We start from the raw sequence: 14,761 nt of genomic DNA, 5'->3' as shown, positions 1-14,761 counted from the left end.
CCAAAATATTCTTTGTTTTGTAGTTGCATGTATAGTTCCTAGAGAATATGGATCATTCATGCTTTGCTTTGCCAACTGCGCATACTATATATGCTGTTGCTGGCTGTGTTAACTAGAATAATTATCACTCACTAATAGTAAAATATATTAGGAATCTTCTCAAATTAGTAATAACAACTTGGTGTTATGGTAAAGTGCATGGGCTCTGTTACTTACTAGCTGAGCTTTAATTTCCTCATCTAAATTGCAGGATTCTCATGAGGAAGAAGTCAGATAACATATGAAACATCCAGTATAGTGCCTAGCATCTCGTTATTATTCATTATTTATGTCAATGAATGTTACCTTTTTTTGGACCTCATTTCTCAAATACTTTACTTTCAAATTGGTAGCAGTTGGAAAGAAATGTATGTTTTAAAAAATGTGAATGATTATACTTACATTTCATTGTTGCTTTGAAAATTAGAGATAACGTATCTGTGAAACGACTGGTGGACAGGAGCTTAATAAGTGATGACGAGCTTGTTTTTAAATCAAGCTTATGGATATGCTCCATGTAAGCTATGTGGTTAACTCCCATATAAGTTACTCTGCCAAGTACAGTCTTTGATGAAATATTTTTGCTTTTAAAAACAAATTATGTTGGTAATGATAGAGGTGGTATTATAATAGTTGCCTTGAATTTTGTCTGCAGTTATAACCATAGATTTGAGGATTTTGCGCTAAATAGAGCTGACTTTCAAAAACCTATATGACAGTTTGCTGAAAATTAATTTTATGTAACAGAGATATTAATGCAATTATTATGATGATGGTTTTTAACGTGACCTTGGGGTTTTACAAAAATAACATTTTAAAATTGGGAGTAATAGTTACTTATTAATACAATGTGGAAAGCATACTAAAATGTAAAAAAGGCAGTAATTGCTCATATTCCACAACCCTGACATAGCTATTGGTAATATTTTGCCTTCTGTTATTTATTCTTTGGATATACACTTACATGCATATTAAATACACATACTCAATTATTTTAATCTGTGTTTTTCACTTGATATTATGTATCTAAGTGTGTCATTCTATATTTAAAACTACTTTGGAGAATAGCAAAAATATATATATATACATTTAATTCCCCAAATTCTAACAATATAGTAGTATAGTTAAAATTAAAGTCTTCCCATATTAAACAGTGCAGGAAATCACTGCTAATCTTTTGTGATAAGATCAAAATTTTATCAGTATTCTGTGTGTATTGATTTATATGCACAATTTTATGTAAGTGGTATTATTTCTATGTTGTTTTCACTTAGCAGTATTCAGGAACTTCTTTCCACATTAATAGATATAAATGTCTATCAATTTTAAGGGCTATGTGGGTATGTAACAATTCTCTCTCTCTCTCTTTTTTTTTTTTTGGTCTGAAAATGTTTTCATTTTTCCTTCGCTTTTGGAGGATATGTTTGCTGGGTGTAGAATTCTAGGTTGGCATTAATTTCTTTCCATACTTTAAATATACCATTCTGTTATTTTTCTGGTTACTCTCATTTTTGTTGAGATTAAAGCTGTCAATGTTAGTGTTGTTCCTTTGAAAACAATGGAGTTTTTTTCTTCTGGATGCTTTTAAGTTTTTCTTTTTTGTCCTTTGGTTTTCAACATCTTAGAATATGCTGAGGAGTATTTTTCCTTCCTTCTCTCCTTCCTTCCTTTTTTCTCTCCTTCCTTCCTTTCTTCTTTTCTTCCTCCCTCCTTTCTTCCCTTTCCTCCCTCCCTCCCTGCTTGAGGTTTGTAGAGCTTGTTAAATCTGTGGGTTGATGTCTTTCATCAGTTTTGGAAAATTCTCAGCCGTTATCCATTTATACATTGTTTCTGTCCTATTCTGTGTCTCCTCTCCTTCCAGGGTCTCTGTTATATTTGTGTTAACATTTTCATTGTGTCGCATAGGCTTGTTAGGCTCTCTCTCTCTCTCTCTTTTTTTTTTTTTTGTATTTTACTTTCTTTTTTACTTTGTCTCTGACCTTCCGTAGGATATTTTTTTATTAATCCGTCTTTAGTTTACTAATCTTTTTTCTGGTAAACACATCTATTGAGATTTTTAAAATAAAATTTTAATTTCAGAATAGCTTTAGATTTATAGAAAAGTTGCAAAGCTATGTAGAGAGTTCCCATATAACCCTCATCAGTTTCCTCTGTTGTCAACATCTTACATTAATATGGTACATTTGTCACACTAAGGAATCAATATTGGTACATTACTATTAACTAAACTTGACCCTTTATTCAGATTTCACTAGTTTTCCCAAATGTCCTCTTGGACTTTTTTCTGTTCCAGGATACTACATTACGTTTAGTCATTAAGTCTCCTTAACCTCCTCTTGTCTCAGATCTTCCTCAATTTTAATGACTTTCAGAGTTTTGAGGAATACTGGTAGAGTATTTCCAGAATGTCCCTCAGTTCGTTTGATGTTATTCTCATGGCTAGGTGGGGGTTATGGGTTTGTAGGTGGAAGATCACAGAGGTGACATGCTGTTCTCAACACATTATATCAGGGATACATGCTATTAACATGAGTTTCACTGATGATGTTGACCTTGATTATGTGGCCAGGGTTGTTTCTGTCCATTTTCTCCACTGTAAAGTTGTGCCCCTGCCCTGCTGTTGCCTTCATTTTGAAGGAGAGTTTTTCTGGATACAGAATTCTTAGTTGGCATTTATTTTCTCATATATCATTCTGTTGCCTTCTGATAAGTCATTTTTTTTGTTACTGCTGTCAAGATTTTGTCCTTGCCTTTACAAAATTTTAAAATTTATTCTTTATTCTGCTTGGGGTTTGTTGATGTTCTTGGATACGTAGATTAATGTTTTTCATAAATTTGGGGATGTTTGTGGCCATTATTTTTGTTGGGCTTTTTATATTATCTTTATTACTTTTTTCCATGAATCTGCACATGAGGTTCTCAGGGTCCAAACAGATTTCTTATTAAGTATCTCACAGTGAATTTTAAGTGCATTTCCCCCACTTTTTCCTAGTTCTTACCTGCTAGGATAGTGCAATGAGAGCCAGGTCAGTTGTTTTATGTGAGGAGGTGAGGTCTGCTCTGTGTTTGGCTTGTTTAATTCTTACCAGTTGTTTTCTGGGACTTGTCGCCTCTGAATCTGTATAGCAAGGTATTGGGTGGGACGATTAACGTAAGTTTTCTGGTTGGAGTAGACAAAAGTACTTTCAGGCAGTTAGGCTTGCTAATGATCCATTGATTACCAAATAAAATTTTAATTCAGTTCTATAAAATTTGTAGTTAGTTAAAGTGTTTCCTGTTCTTTGGGGAAAAGGACTATCCTGACTCAGCCTTTTCATGAGCTTGTATCTTTTTGTATTTTTTCATGGGTATTTTATTTTTAATTCTTTATTTAAAAAAATTTCCCACTCATACAGAGGCAAACAGAATAATATAATGACCTCCTGTATGCTCATCTCCCAGTTTCAATCATTTTCAACTCATGGCCAGTCTTGTTTCATCTGTATCTCTCACCTATTTATTGACGTATAGATATGTACAGAAAAGTGCACAAGTAAAAAGTGTATACAAAACAAGAAGCATATCCTCACATAATTAATTTGACACAAACCTCTGGCATTATATTATTTCATCCATAGATATTGTGATATGTATCTCATAATAACAATTTTTTAATGGAAAAAAATACCATTATCTACTAAAAACAATTTTTAATATTGCAAAACATCCACTGACTGTTCAAATTTCTAATTGTCTCAGTTTGTTTGAATCAGGAGCCAAATAACGTCCATACATTATTATCGGTTAATATGTCTTTACATTCTTTTCAGAGCTAGGTTCCTCCTGAATTTGTCTTGCCTTTTTTCCCCTCTCAATTTTCTTATTGAAGAAAGTGGGTAGTAGAGTTTCCCACAATGTAGATTTTGTCGATTGCATCCTTATGGATTGTTAACATGTCTCTGTCTTCTATATTTATGGTATATTGGTTATTGGATCTTGGAGATCATGGGTATTTTAGTGAGATACTGGGAAAGGTGGTTTCGGGGGCTGGAAGCAAGGTCAACCTCTCACCCCAGGTGGAAATCCTTTTTATAATACCCTTGTCTGAGTATTACCTGGAATTTGCTAGAACTCCTGTGGAGATGGAGAATTCCTTTTTCACAAAGCCAGTTCAGTTAACAGATTGCTGCAAGTTCAAGCTCTAGAGTTAAATGAGTTAGTTTTCCATTACTGAAGTATTATCATTACTTGAATTTTACAGGTGAAGAAACTGAGGCATGGGGAGGTTAAGTAAGTTGCCAGGTGTCACACAGCTAGTCAGTGCTGGAGCTGGGCTTTGAACGTAGTCACGTCCTGTAGTCCAGTTCCACGTGCTTTTCTGCCTTCCTGTCAGATATCCCCTGTTTCTACTCTGGTCCTGAAGCGCCTTCAACTTCAACGTAGCATTTGATTTTTGCCAGTTAAGTTTGATCCTGTTAAATTCCACTGAGGTATTTTGGAATATTGAGTCTACCGTTGAGTATTATTTTTGAAGCATCATTAAGTGTACTTAATTTTATAAATTTATGACCCCATCTACATCTTGTCGAAAAGAGTACTATGGAAACTTAGAATGTCATCCACATTAAGACAGGGAGTTCTGTTTGTAAGTACCTTCTTAGTACCTGACACAGTGCTGGGCACATGTAAGTAGCTCCATGAAGACATGCTGAATGAATGAAAAGGGTACACAGAACTTTAATTACATCAATCTCTAGTAGTCTTGGTTGTTCTTTCTAACAACACAGGGTTTTTTGTTATTTTAATGGCTAACCATAAAATTCAAATGATTACTTATAAAGCCATTCAATAATGAAGGGGCTGTTGAATGAACACAAGATTGTGAAGTTGGGATTCTGAAATATGGTTGAAGTCCTGTCAGCCTCAGCATTTTGTTTCAGTATTTTTTTTTCAGTATTTTGTTTTGATTTACAATAGCTATGAAATATTAATTCACACAGAGACGCACTTGCGCACATTAACTGGGTTTTTTTTGTTTGGTTTGGTTTTTTTTTTGGCTGCGTCGGGTCTTAGTTGTGGCACACGGGACCTTTGTTGAGGCATGCGGGATCTGTCGTTGCAGTGTGCGGGCTTCTCTCTAGTTGTGGCGGCACTCGGGCTTCTCTCTAGTTGTGGCCTGCGGGTTTTCTCTCTCTAGTTGTGGTACGTGGGCATGGTTGCCCCACGGCATGTGTGATCTTAGTTCCCCGACCAGGGGTTGAACCCGTATCCCCTGCATTGGAAGGAGGATTCTTTACCACTGGACCACCAGGGAAGTCCCCTACATTAACTGGTTTTTAAAAAAAACATTTGTTTTGAAATCTCAGCATAGTCTTTCATTAAGCTAAACCCAAAGCTTAAAAGTAGGAAATTTTTGATTCAGAGTGAAACTCTAACAATATCTAATCACGTGTCTATTCTGAATTATGGAATCTGGTCAAAACCTGCCCTAACTTAGAGCACAGGTTGCCCCTTGCTACTCACAGTGGGGCTCTCCACCCAGCAGCAGTGGGCATCACCCGGGAGACTGTCACAGCTGCAGAATCTCAGGACTCACTTCACACGTGCAGAATCAGAACTTAAACTTTAATGAGAATGCCAAGTGATTTAAATGCACATTAAACGTTGAGAAGCACTGTCAATGTCAGTAGTGTGGGTGGCCGTGGGATTCTGTGCTTCCAGCAAGCTCCCAGGTGACGCTGTCGCTGCTAGTCCGTGAACCACACTTGGATGAGCAAGGTGCTATACATTTTATCACTATGAGAAGATTGTACATTTACTTGCATCTACTCTCAAGCTGTGACACTTACCCAGCAGATAGACCTGGGTTAATTGGACAGTTACTGAGCGCTAAGCAGATGGGCTGTAATGGTGTACTTATTCCTACGTATATCTTTTCTTTACAGTTTTGGATTCTGAGAGGAGGTGGCTGTTTTCTCCTACAGTTTCTATTATTTCCATTTGTAAATCATTTTTCGTTGTTTAGAATTAAGACCAAGCAGCAGTTTCTCTCGTTGCTACTTTCCCCAATTAGGTTTGAAACTGACAATAAGGTTCATCCCTGAACAACTTCAATCTGACATTTGGTTTTATAAATGTTATGATATGCTCATTTTGATTTCAGTTCTTAACTTTAACTTTTAAAAACCTTTTCTTCTCTTGCAGTTGAAAACAATCCTCGAACAGGAAACCTTGGTGCACTAATTAAGGTCTTCCTGTCTAGAACCAAAGAACTAAAACTTTCAGCAGAATGTCAGAAGTAAGCTGGATGATTAAATCACACTCTCTCTATATTTAATTTATATTTAACAATATGAGTATTTTTCATTTATTGGTAGAAATAGGGTATGGTCTTGGAATTGTTCTCATTATTAAGGCAAGAAGTAAAAGAGGTTTTAATTTACTGTCCAGGTCATTGTAGTGAGATTATAAATTCTGGAATCTGATTTCAGCATTTTAGACAATCTTTAGAAATATATCCTTTAAGAAGATTAATTGTGTAATTATTATTACAAAAAAGGTAATTTTCTCCCATTTCCAGTGCTGGTTGTATCTAATTTAAATACAATAAGTCCCCTACATATGAACCTTCAAGTTGCAAACTTTCAAAGATGTGAAAGTGTGTTTGCATATCCAGTCAAGTAAGTTAGTTCACGTATCTGGCGTACATTGTCACATGTGTGCATGCTCTACAAGTGGTCGTGCTTTTGTGTACTTTACAGTACTGTATAGAGTACCGTAGTACAGTATCTTTATTTCAAGCCCAGGATGTCTGGAAGCAAGCGTAAAAGCAGCGGTGATGTAGCTGGTACTGCTAAGAAGTGCCAAGTGATAACGATGGAAACAAAAGTGAAAACAATTTTGAGAGTGGAGCGAGGCGTGTGAAAAGTATTATAAACCTACTACAGTACAGTACTATTTAGCCGAGTTTGTTAGTTGGGTACCTAGCCTAACTTTGGTTGGACTTACAAACAAATTGGACTTATGAACATGCTGTCAGAATGGAACTCGTTTGTATGTAGGGGACTTACTGCAATGACTTAGTGTATTATTTCATTTCACATTTGTTTCCTTTATTTCTTTCATATTAGGTGAACGAAGGTTCAGATTAGATATTATGGTTTTATATTTATATAGTGGAAGGTTCACCTTTTATTATGCACTCGAGCATTTTTTGAAACCATTTTTGGAGGGTAGTCTCTTAAAAGATTGCTCATTGCCCTGTTTCCAAATAATTTATATTGAATCCAATTAAAATTGTTGTGAGTCCATGATTATTAATACAAATAGCAGGTATTGTACTGTGCAGCTGGTGATGCCCCTTTTAAAATTTTGGTTGTGGGGACTTCGCTGGCGGTCCAGTGGTTAAGACTCCAAGCTTCCACTGCAGGGGGCATGGGTTCAATCTCTGGTCCGGGAATTAAGATCCCACATGCTGCAGTATGCAGCCAAAAAAAAAAAAAAAAAATTTTTTTTTTGGTTGTGTATTTGCATATATTCTCTTTATGTTACTATAGTTTTTATTTTTTCTATTTTTAGTTTTCTTTTCTTTGAATTGCCTGTGTATGGGGCAACTATAAAGTTAAGAACAAAGAGCAGTCATGCCTAAAGGAAAAAAATTTTCAAGTTGACTCACTATGTAAAATACACAGAATGAAATATGAGGTAAATTATAGTAGATATCGTTGGTCCAGTGTCATAAATCATGAGCCATAAAAAAAAGGTTTGCACATTGTTCTAATATTACAAACCAAATGGGCAAAATGATTGAGAAATCAATGGACTAGAAATAAAGTGATTGTGCTCATGATTAAATACTGATTCTTGTGTAATTTTGCTCTCTCCTTTCTAGCCACATCTTCATTTGGCAGACACACAATGCTTTGTTTATTATTTGCTGTTTGCTGAAAGTGTTCATTTGTGAGATGTCAGAGGAAGAGTTACAACTTCATTTTACTTACGAAGAAAAATCTCCTGGCAGTTACAGTAAGTATTGCCTTTGAAGATGTTCTGGGATAACGTGCGTAACATATAAGGATAGAATTTGAAGAATTAGAAGTATAATTTTGAAAATTCGACTTTTCCTCATAATTTTTTTTTTTTTTTTTTTTTTGGCCACGCTGCCTGGCACATGGGATCTTAGTTCCCCGACCAGGGATTGAACCCGTGAACCCGGCAGTGGAAGCATGGAGTCTTAACCAGTGGACCGCCAAGGAAGTCCCAATTTTCATTTTTAAGTGACCTGACACCATCACTCTTTGTTCCCCTATATTAATTTAAATGAGCTGAGACACTTACAATTTTTTGCTTTTTTCTCTTTTTTTAAATAAGGGGGATGGTAAGATTGAGACTTTTCTTTATTTTGACTTCTATGTATATGGGAAATAAAAATAAAAATCACAAATATTCCTTTCAGGAAACAAATGTCAATTTAAATACCATTACTAGGCCAACACATTATTAAGGGAGACAACCAATCAGAATTACAGATTTTATAAATGTTAAAGGTTACTTTCATAGGACATAACAGTCTCTGAGTCTGGGTATCTCTGGGACTCCTTGATCAGAAATAACGTTTTTAAGTATAGTTTTATGATGCCAAAGTATATTGTCTTTTTCTGAAGATACAGGAAAAGGTTACCATTTTCTCCTGATATTGCCGAAATTTTTTTTTCCCCCAGTAGTTAGGAGGGCCTATAGTTTTCCAGATCAGCTGCTGGTGTTTCATTTCTTTTTGTGTGTGTGTGTGTGTGTGTGTGTGTGTGTTTTTTAATCAGTCATCAATTTTATACACATCACTGTATACATGTCAATCCCAATCGCCCAATTCAGCACACCACCATCCCCACCCCACCGCAGTTTTCCCCCCTTGGTGTCCATATGTTTGTTCTCTACATCTGTGTCTCAACTTCTGCCCTGCAAACCGGTTCATCTGTACCATTTTTCTAGGTTCCACATACATGCGTTAATATATGATATTTGTTTTTCTCTTTCTGACTTACTTCACTCTGTATCACAGTCTCTAGATCCATCCACGTCTCAACAGATGACTCAATTTTGTTCCTTATTATAGCTGAGTAATATTCCATTGTGTATATGTACCACAACTTCTTTATCCATTCGTCTGTCGATGGGCATTTAGGTTGCTTCCATGACCTGGCTATTGTAAAGAGTGCTGCAATGAACATTGGGGTGCATGTGTCTTTTTGAATTACTGATTTCTCTGGGTATATGCTCAGTAGTGGGATTGCTGGGTCATATGGTAATTCTATTTTTAGTTTTCTAAGGAACCTCCATATTGTTCTCCATAGTGGCTGTATCAATTTGCATTGCCACCAACAGTGCAAGAGGGTTCCCTTTTCTCCACACCCTCTCCAGCATTTGTTGTTTGTAGATTTTCTGATGATGCCCATTCTAACTAGTGTGAGGTGATACCTCATTGTAGTTTTGATTTGCATTTCTCTAATAATTACTGATGCTGAACATCTTTTCATGTGCTTCTTGGCCATCTGTATGTCTTCTTTGGAGAAATATCTATTTAGGTCTTCTGCCCATTTTTGGATGGGGTTGTTTGTTTCTTTAATATTGAGCTGCATGAGCTGTTTATATATTTTGGAGATTAATCCTTTGTCCGTTGATTCGTTTGCAAATATTTTCTCCCATTCTGAGGGTTGTCTTTTCGTCTTGTTTATGGTTTCCTTTGCTGTGCAAAAGCTTTGAAGTTTCATTAGGTCCCGTTTGTTTATTTTTGTTTTTATTTCCATTACTCTAGGAGGTGGATCAAAAAAGATCTTGCTGTGATTTATGTCAAAGAGTGTTCTCCCTATGTTTCCCTCTAAGAGTTTTATAGTGTCCGGTCTTACATTTAGGTCTCGAATGCATTATGGGTTTATTTTTGTGTATAGTATTAGGGAGTATTCTAATTTCATTCTTTTACATGTAGCTGTCCAGTTTTCCCAGCACCACTTATTGAAGAGGCTGTCTTTTCTCCATTGTATATCTTTGCCTCCTTTGTCATAGATTAGTTGACCGTAGGTGCGTGGGTTTATCTCTGGGCTTTCTATCTTGTTGCATTGATCTATGTTTCTGTTTTTCTGCCAGTACCATATTGTCTTGATTACTGTAGATTTGTAATATAGTCTGAAGTCAGGGAGTCTGATTCCTCCAGCTCTGTTTTTTTCCCTCAAGACTGCTTTGGCTATTCGGGGTCTTTTGTGTCTCCATACAAATTTTAAGATGATTTGTTCTAGTTCCATAAAAAATGCCATTAGTAATTTGATAGGGATTGCATTGAATTTGTAGATTGCTTTGGGTAGTATAGTCATTTTCACAATATTGATTCTTCCAATCCAAGAACATGGTATATCTCTCTTTCTGTTGGTATCATCTTTAATTTCTTTCATCAGTGTCTTATAGTTTTCTGCATACAGATCTTTTGTCTCCCTAGGTAGGTTTATGCCTAGGTATTTTATTCTTTTTGTTGCAATGGTAAATGGGAGTGTTTCCATAATTTCTCTTTCAGATTTTTCATCATTAGTGTATAGGAATGCAAGAGATTTCTGTGCATTAATTTTGTATCCTGCAACTTTACCAAATTCATTGATTAGCTCTAGTAGTTTTCTGGTGGCATTTTTAGGATTCTCTATGTATAGTATCAGGTCATCTGCAAACAGTGACAGTTTTACTTCTTCTTTTCCAATTTGTATTCCTTTTATTTCTTTTTCTTCTCTGATTGCTGTGGCTAGGACTTCCAAAACTATGTTGAATAATAGTGGTGAGAGTGGACATCCTTGTCTCGTTCCTGATCTTAGAGGTAATGCTTTCAGTTTTTCACCATTGAGAATGATGTTTGCTGTGGGTTTGTCGTATATGGCTTTTATTATGTTGAGGTAGGTTCCCTCTATGCCCACTTTCTGGAGAGTTTTTATCATAAATGGGTGTTGAATTTTGTCAAAAGCTTTTTCTGCATCTATTGAGATGATCATATGGTTTTTCTTCTTCAGTTTGTTAATATGGTGTATCACATTGATTGATTTGCGTATATTGAAGAATCCTTGCATCCCTGGGATAAATCCCACTTGATCGTGGTGTATGATCCTTTTAATGTGTTGTTGGATTCTGTTTGCTAGTATTTTGTTGAGGATTTTTGCATCTATATTCATCAGTGATATTGGTCTTTAGTTTTCTTTTCTTGTAGTATCTTTGTCTGGTTTTGGTATCAGGGTGATGGTGGCCTCATAGAATGAGTTTGGGAGTGTTCCTTCCTCTGCCATTTTTTGGAAGAGTTTGAGAAGGATGGGTGTTAGCTCTTCTCTAAATGTTTGATAGAATTCACCTGTGAAGCCATCTGGTCCTGGACTTTTGTTTATTGGAAGATTTTTAATCACAGTTTCAATTTCATTACTTGTGATTGGACTGTTCATATTTTCTGTTTCTTCCTGGTTCAGTCTTGGAAGGTTATACCTTTCTAAGAATTTGTCCATTTCTTCCAGGTTGTCCATTTTATTGGCATAGAGTTGCTTGTAGTAGTCTCTTAGGATGCTTTTTATTTCTGCGGTGTCTGTTGTAACTTCTCCTTTTTCATTTCTAATTTTATTGATTTGCGTCCTCTCCCTCTTTTTCTTGATGAGTCTGGCTAATGGCTTATCAATTTTGTTTATCTTCTCAGAGAACCAGCTTTTAGTTTCATTGATCTTTGCTATTGTTTTCTTTGTATCTGTTTCATTTATTTCCGCTCTGATCTTTATGATTTCTTTCCTTCTGCTACCTTTGGGTTTTGTTTGTTCTTCTTTCTCTAGTTCCTTTAGGTGTAAGGTTAGATTGTTTACTTGATATTTTTCTTGTTTCTTGAGGTAGGCTTGTATAGCTATAAACTTCCCTCTTAGAACTGCTTTTGCTGCATCCCATAGGTTTTGGATCGTCGTGTTTTCATTGTCATTTGTCTCTAGGTATTTTTTTATTTCCTTTTTGATTTCTTCAGTGATCTCTTGGTTATTTAGTAACGTATTGTTTAGCCTCCATGTGTTTGTGTTTTGTCCATTTTTTTCCCTGTAATTGATTTCTGATCTCACAGCACTGTGGTCAGAAAAGATGCTTGATATGATTTCAGTTTTCTTAAATTTACTGAGGCTTGATTTGTGACCCAAGATGTGATCTATCCTGGAGAACGTTCCGTGTGCACTTGAGAAGAAAGTGTAATCTGCTGTTTTTGGATGGAATGTCCTATAAATATCAATTAAATCTATCTGGTCTATTGTGTCATTTAAAGCTTCTGTTTCCTTATTTATTTTCATTTTGGATGATCTGTCCATTGGTGTAAGTGAGGTGTTAAAGTCCCCCACTATTATTTTGTTACTGTTGATTTCCTCTTTTATAGCTGTTAGCAGTTGCCTTATGTATTGAGGTGCTTCTATGTTGGGTGCATATATATTTATAATTGTTATATCTTCTTCTTCGATTGATCCCTTGATCATTATGTAGTGTCCTTCCTTGTCTCTTGTAACATTCTTTATTTTAAATTCTATTTTATCTGATATGAGTATAGCTACTCCAGCTTTCTTTTGATTTCCATTTGTATGGAATATCTTTTTCCATCCCCTCACTTTCAGTCTGTATGTGTCCCTAGGTCTGAAGTGGGTCTCTTGTAGACAGCATATATATGGGTCTTGTTTTTGTATCCATTCAGCAAGCCTGTGCCTTTTGGTTGGAGCATTTAATCCATTCACATTTAAGGTAATTATTGATATGTATGTTCCTATGACCATTTTCTTAATTGTTTTGGGTTTGTTTTTGTAGGTCCTTTTCTTGTCTTGTGTTTCCCACTTAGAGAAGTTCCTTTAGCATTTGTTGTAGAGCTGGTTTGGTGGTGCTGAATTCTCTTAGCTTTTGCTTGTCTGTAAAGCTTTTGATTTCTCCATCAAATCTAAATGAGATCTTTGCCGAGTAGAGTAATCTTGGTTGTAGGTTCTTCCCTTTCATCACTTTAAGTATATCATGCCACTCCCTTCTGGCTTGTAGAGTTTCTGCTGAGAAATCAGCTGTTAACCTTATGGGAGTTCCCTTGTATGTTATTTGTCATTTTTCCCTTGCTGCTTTCAATCATTTTTCTTTGTCTTTAATATTTGCCAGTTTGATTAATATGTGTCTTGGCGTGTTTCTCCTTGGGTTTATTCTGTATGGGACTCTCTGAGCTTCCTGGACTTGGGTGTCTATGTCCTTTCCCATGTTAGGGAAGTTTTCGACTATAATCTCTTCAAATATTTTCTCTGGTCCTTTCTCTCTCTCTTCTCCTTCTGGGACCCCTATAATGCGAATGTTGTTGCGTTTAATGTTGTCCCAGAGGTCTCTTAGGCTGTCTTCATTTCTTTTCATTCTTTTTTCTTTATTCTGTTCCACAGCAGTGAATTCCACCATTCTGTCTTCCAGGTCACTTATCCGTTCTTCTGCCTCAGTTATTCTGCTATTGATTCCTTGTAGTATAGTTTTCATTTCAGTTATTGTATTGTTCATCTCTGTTTGTTTGTTCTTTAATTCTTCTAGGTCTTTATTAAACATTTCTTGCATCTTCTCGATCTTTGCCTCCTTTCTTTTTCCGAGGTCCTGGATCATCTTCACTATCGTTATTCTGAATTCTTTTTCTGGAAGGTTGCCTATCTCCACTTCATTTAGTTGTTTTTCTGGGGTTTTATCTTTTTCCTTCATCTGGTATATAGCCCTCTGCCTTTTCATCTTGTCTGTCTTTCTGTGAATGTGGTTTTTGTTCCACAGGCTGCAGGATTGTAGTTTTTCTTGCTTCTGCTGTCTGCCCTCTGGTGGTTGAGGCTATCTAAGGGGCTTGATGGGAGGCTCTCTGGTGTTTCATTTCTTAGCATTAAAAGTTACAACCTGGAAAATAAAAGGGCATAATGGGATTATTAACAGCTAAAATACGGGGAATGTGGTTTTGCACCTACCATTCATGCTCGTTTCTCTCTTTCTCAAGGCAAAGGCACTGTTGTTTCTGAGTTTCCTGGGTTCATTTTTCAAAACACACCTCTGCCTTCATCAGGCTTTCTTGCCCACCTAGAGCTTTATACATTGAATATGTTTAATTTACTACCTTGAGAATCAGCCTTCTATATTTGTTAAATATATACTGATGTTTAAATGGTTAGAGCTTTTAATCAGGATTGTATCTTGTATGTGTTAGTTTTGTTAATGCTAGGCTTTGTTTTTGTGGCACCAATAGTGCCAAAACATAGTTCTGCTTAGTAAGTTGCATTCCTTTCCAGGAAGTTCTGTCAGCAAGAATGGAGTGAATGTTTTTCCCTGTTGGGCCTGAGAGCATAGTCCAACCAGCACCTGCAAACCCAATACTTTGTTTTGCATTATGTCACAAAAATTAGGCAAATATTGTGCTTTATTTAACACAATATCATTTTTATTTTAATATAAAATCATTTTTTTCCATTAGTTACCATTGAGCAAATTGATGCACTTGAGAGATACACTGTGCTTATTTGGGGGCCAAACATCTTCCCACAGTACCCTCTCTGTACCTGCACTCCCCACTCACATCCAGGCTTGAGAAGCATGGTTTTGTTGTACATCCCAGGTAGCTTCATGTAGAGGCAGGACAAAAACGACACTCTTCAACCACGGCCACTTTATCAAGATGGTTGTCTCACTGAAAGAGCTGTCTGTGAGGTTTGGTAATTGGTGATTT

General features: G+C 36.1%; 1 protein-coding gene across 3 annotated transcripts in view; it reads left to right on the top strand.

The window, feature by feature from the left end:
* DYM (dymeclin) overlaps positions 1-14,761 on the top strand; it is a 385,877-nt gene that overhangs the window by 55,353 nt on the left and 315,763 nt on the right. For all 3 annotated transcript variants that reach the window (XM_068563053.1, XM_068563051.1, XM_068563052.1), the window contains exons 4-5: positions 6,223-6,316; positions 7,910-8,043. In XM_068563053.1, coding sequence (XP_068419154.1) covers positions 6,223-6,316; positions 7,910-8,043 — 228 coding nt within the window. The remainder of the gene's footprint in view (positions 1-6,222; positions 6,317-7,909; positions 8,044-14,761) is intronic.

Source organism: Eschrichtius robustus, chromosome 14, assembly GCF_028021215.1.
Source record: "Eschrichtius robustus isolate mEscRob2 chromosome 14, mEscRob2.pri, whole genome shotgun sequence".
Classification (NCBI taxonomy): domain Eukaryota; kingdom Metazoa; phylum Chordata; class Mammalia; order Artiodactyla; family Eschrichtiidae; genus Eschrichtius; species Eschrichtius robustus.
The sequence above is the reverse complement of the archived record's forward strand: the minus strand, read 5'-3'. Positions and strand labels throughout refer to the sequence as shown.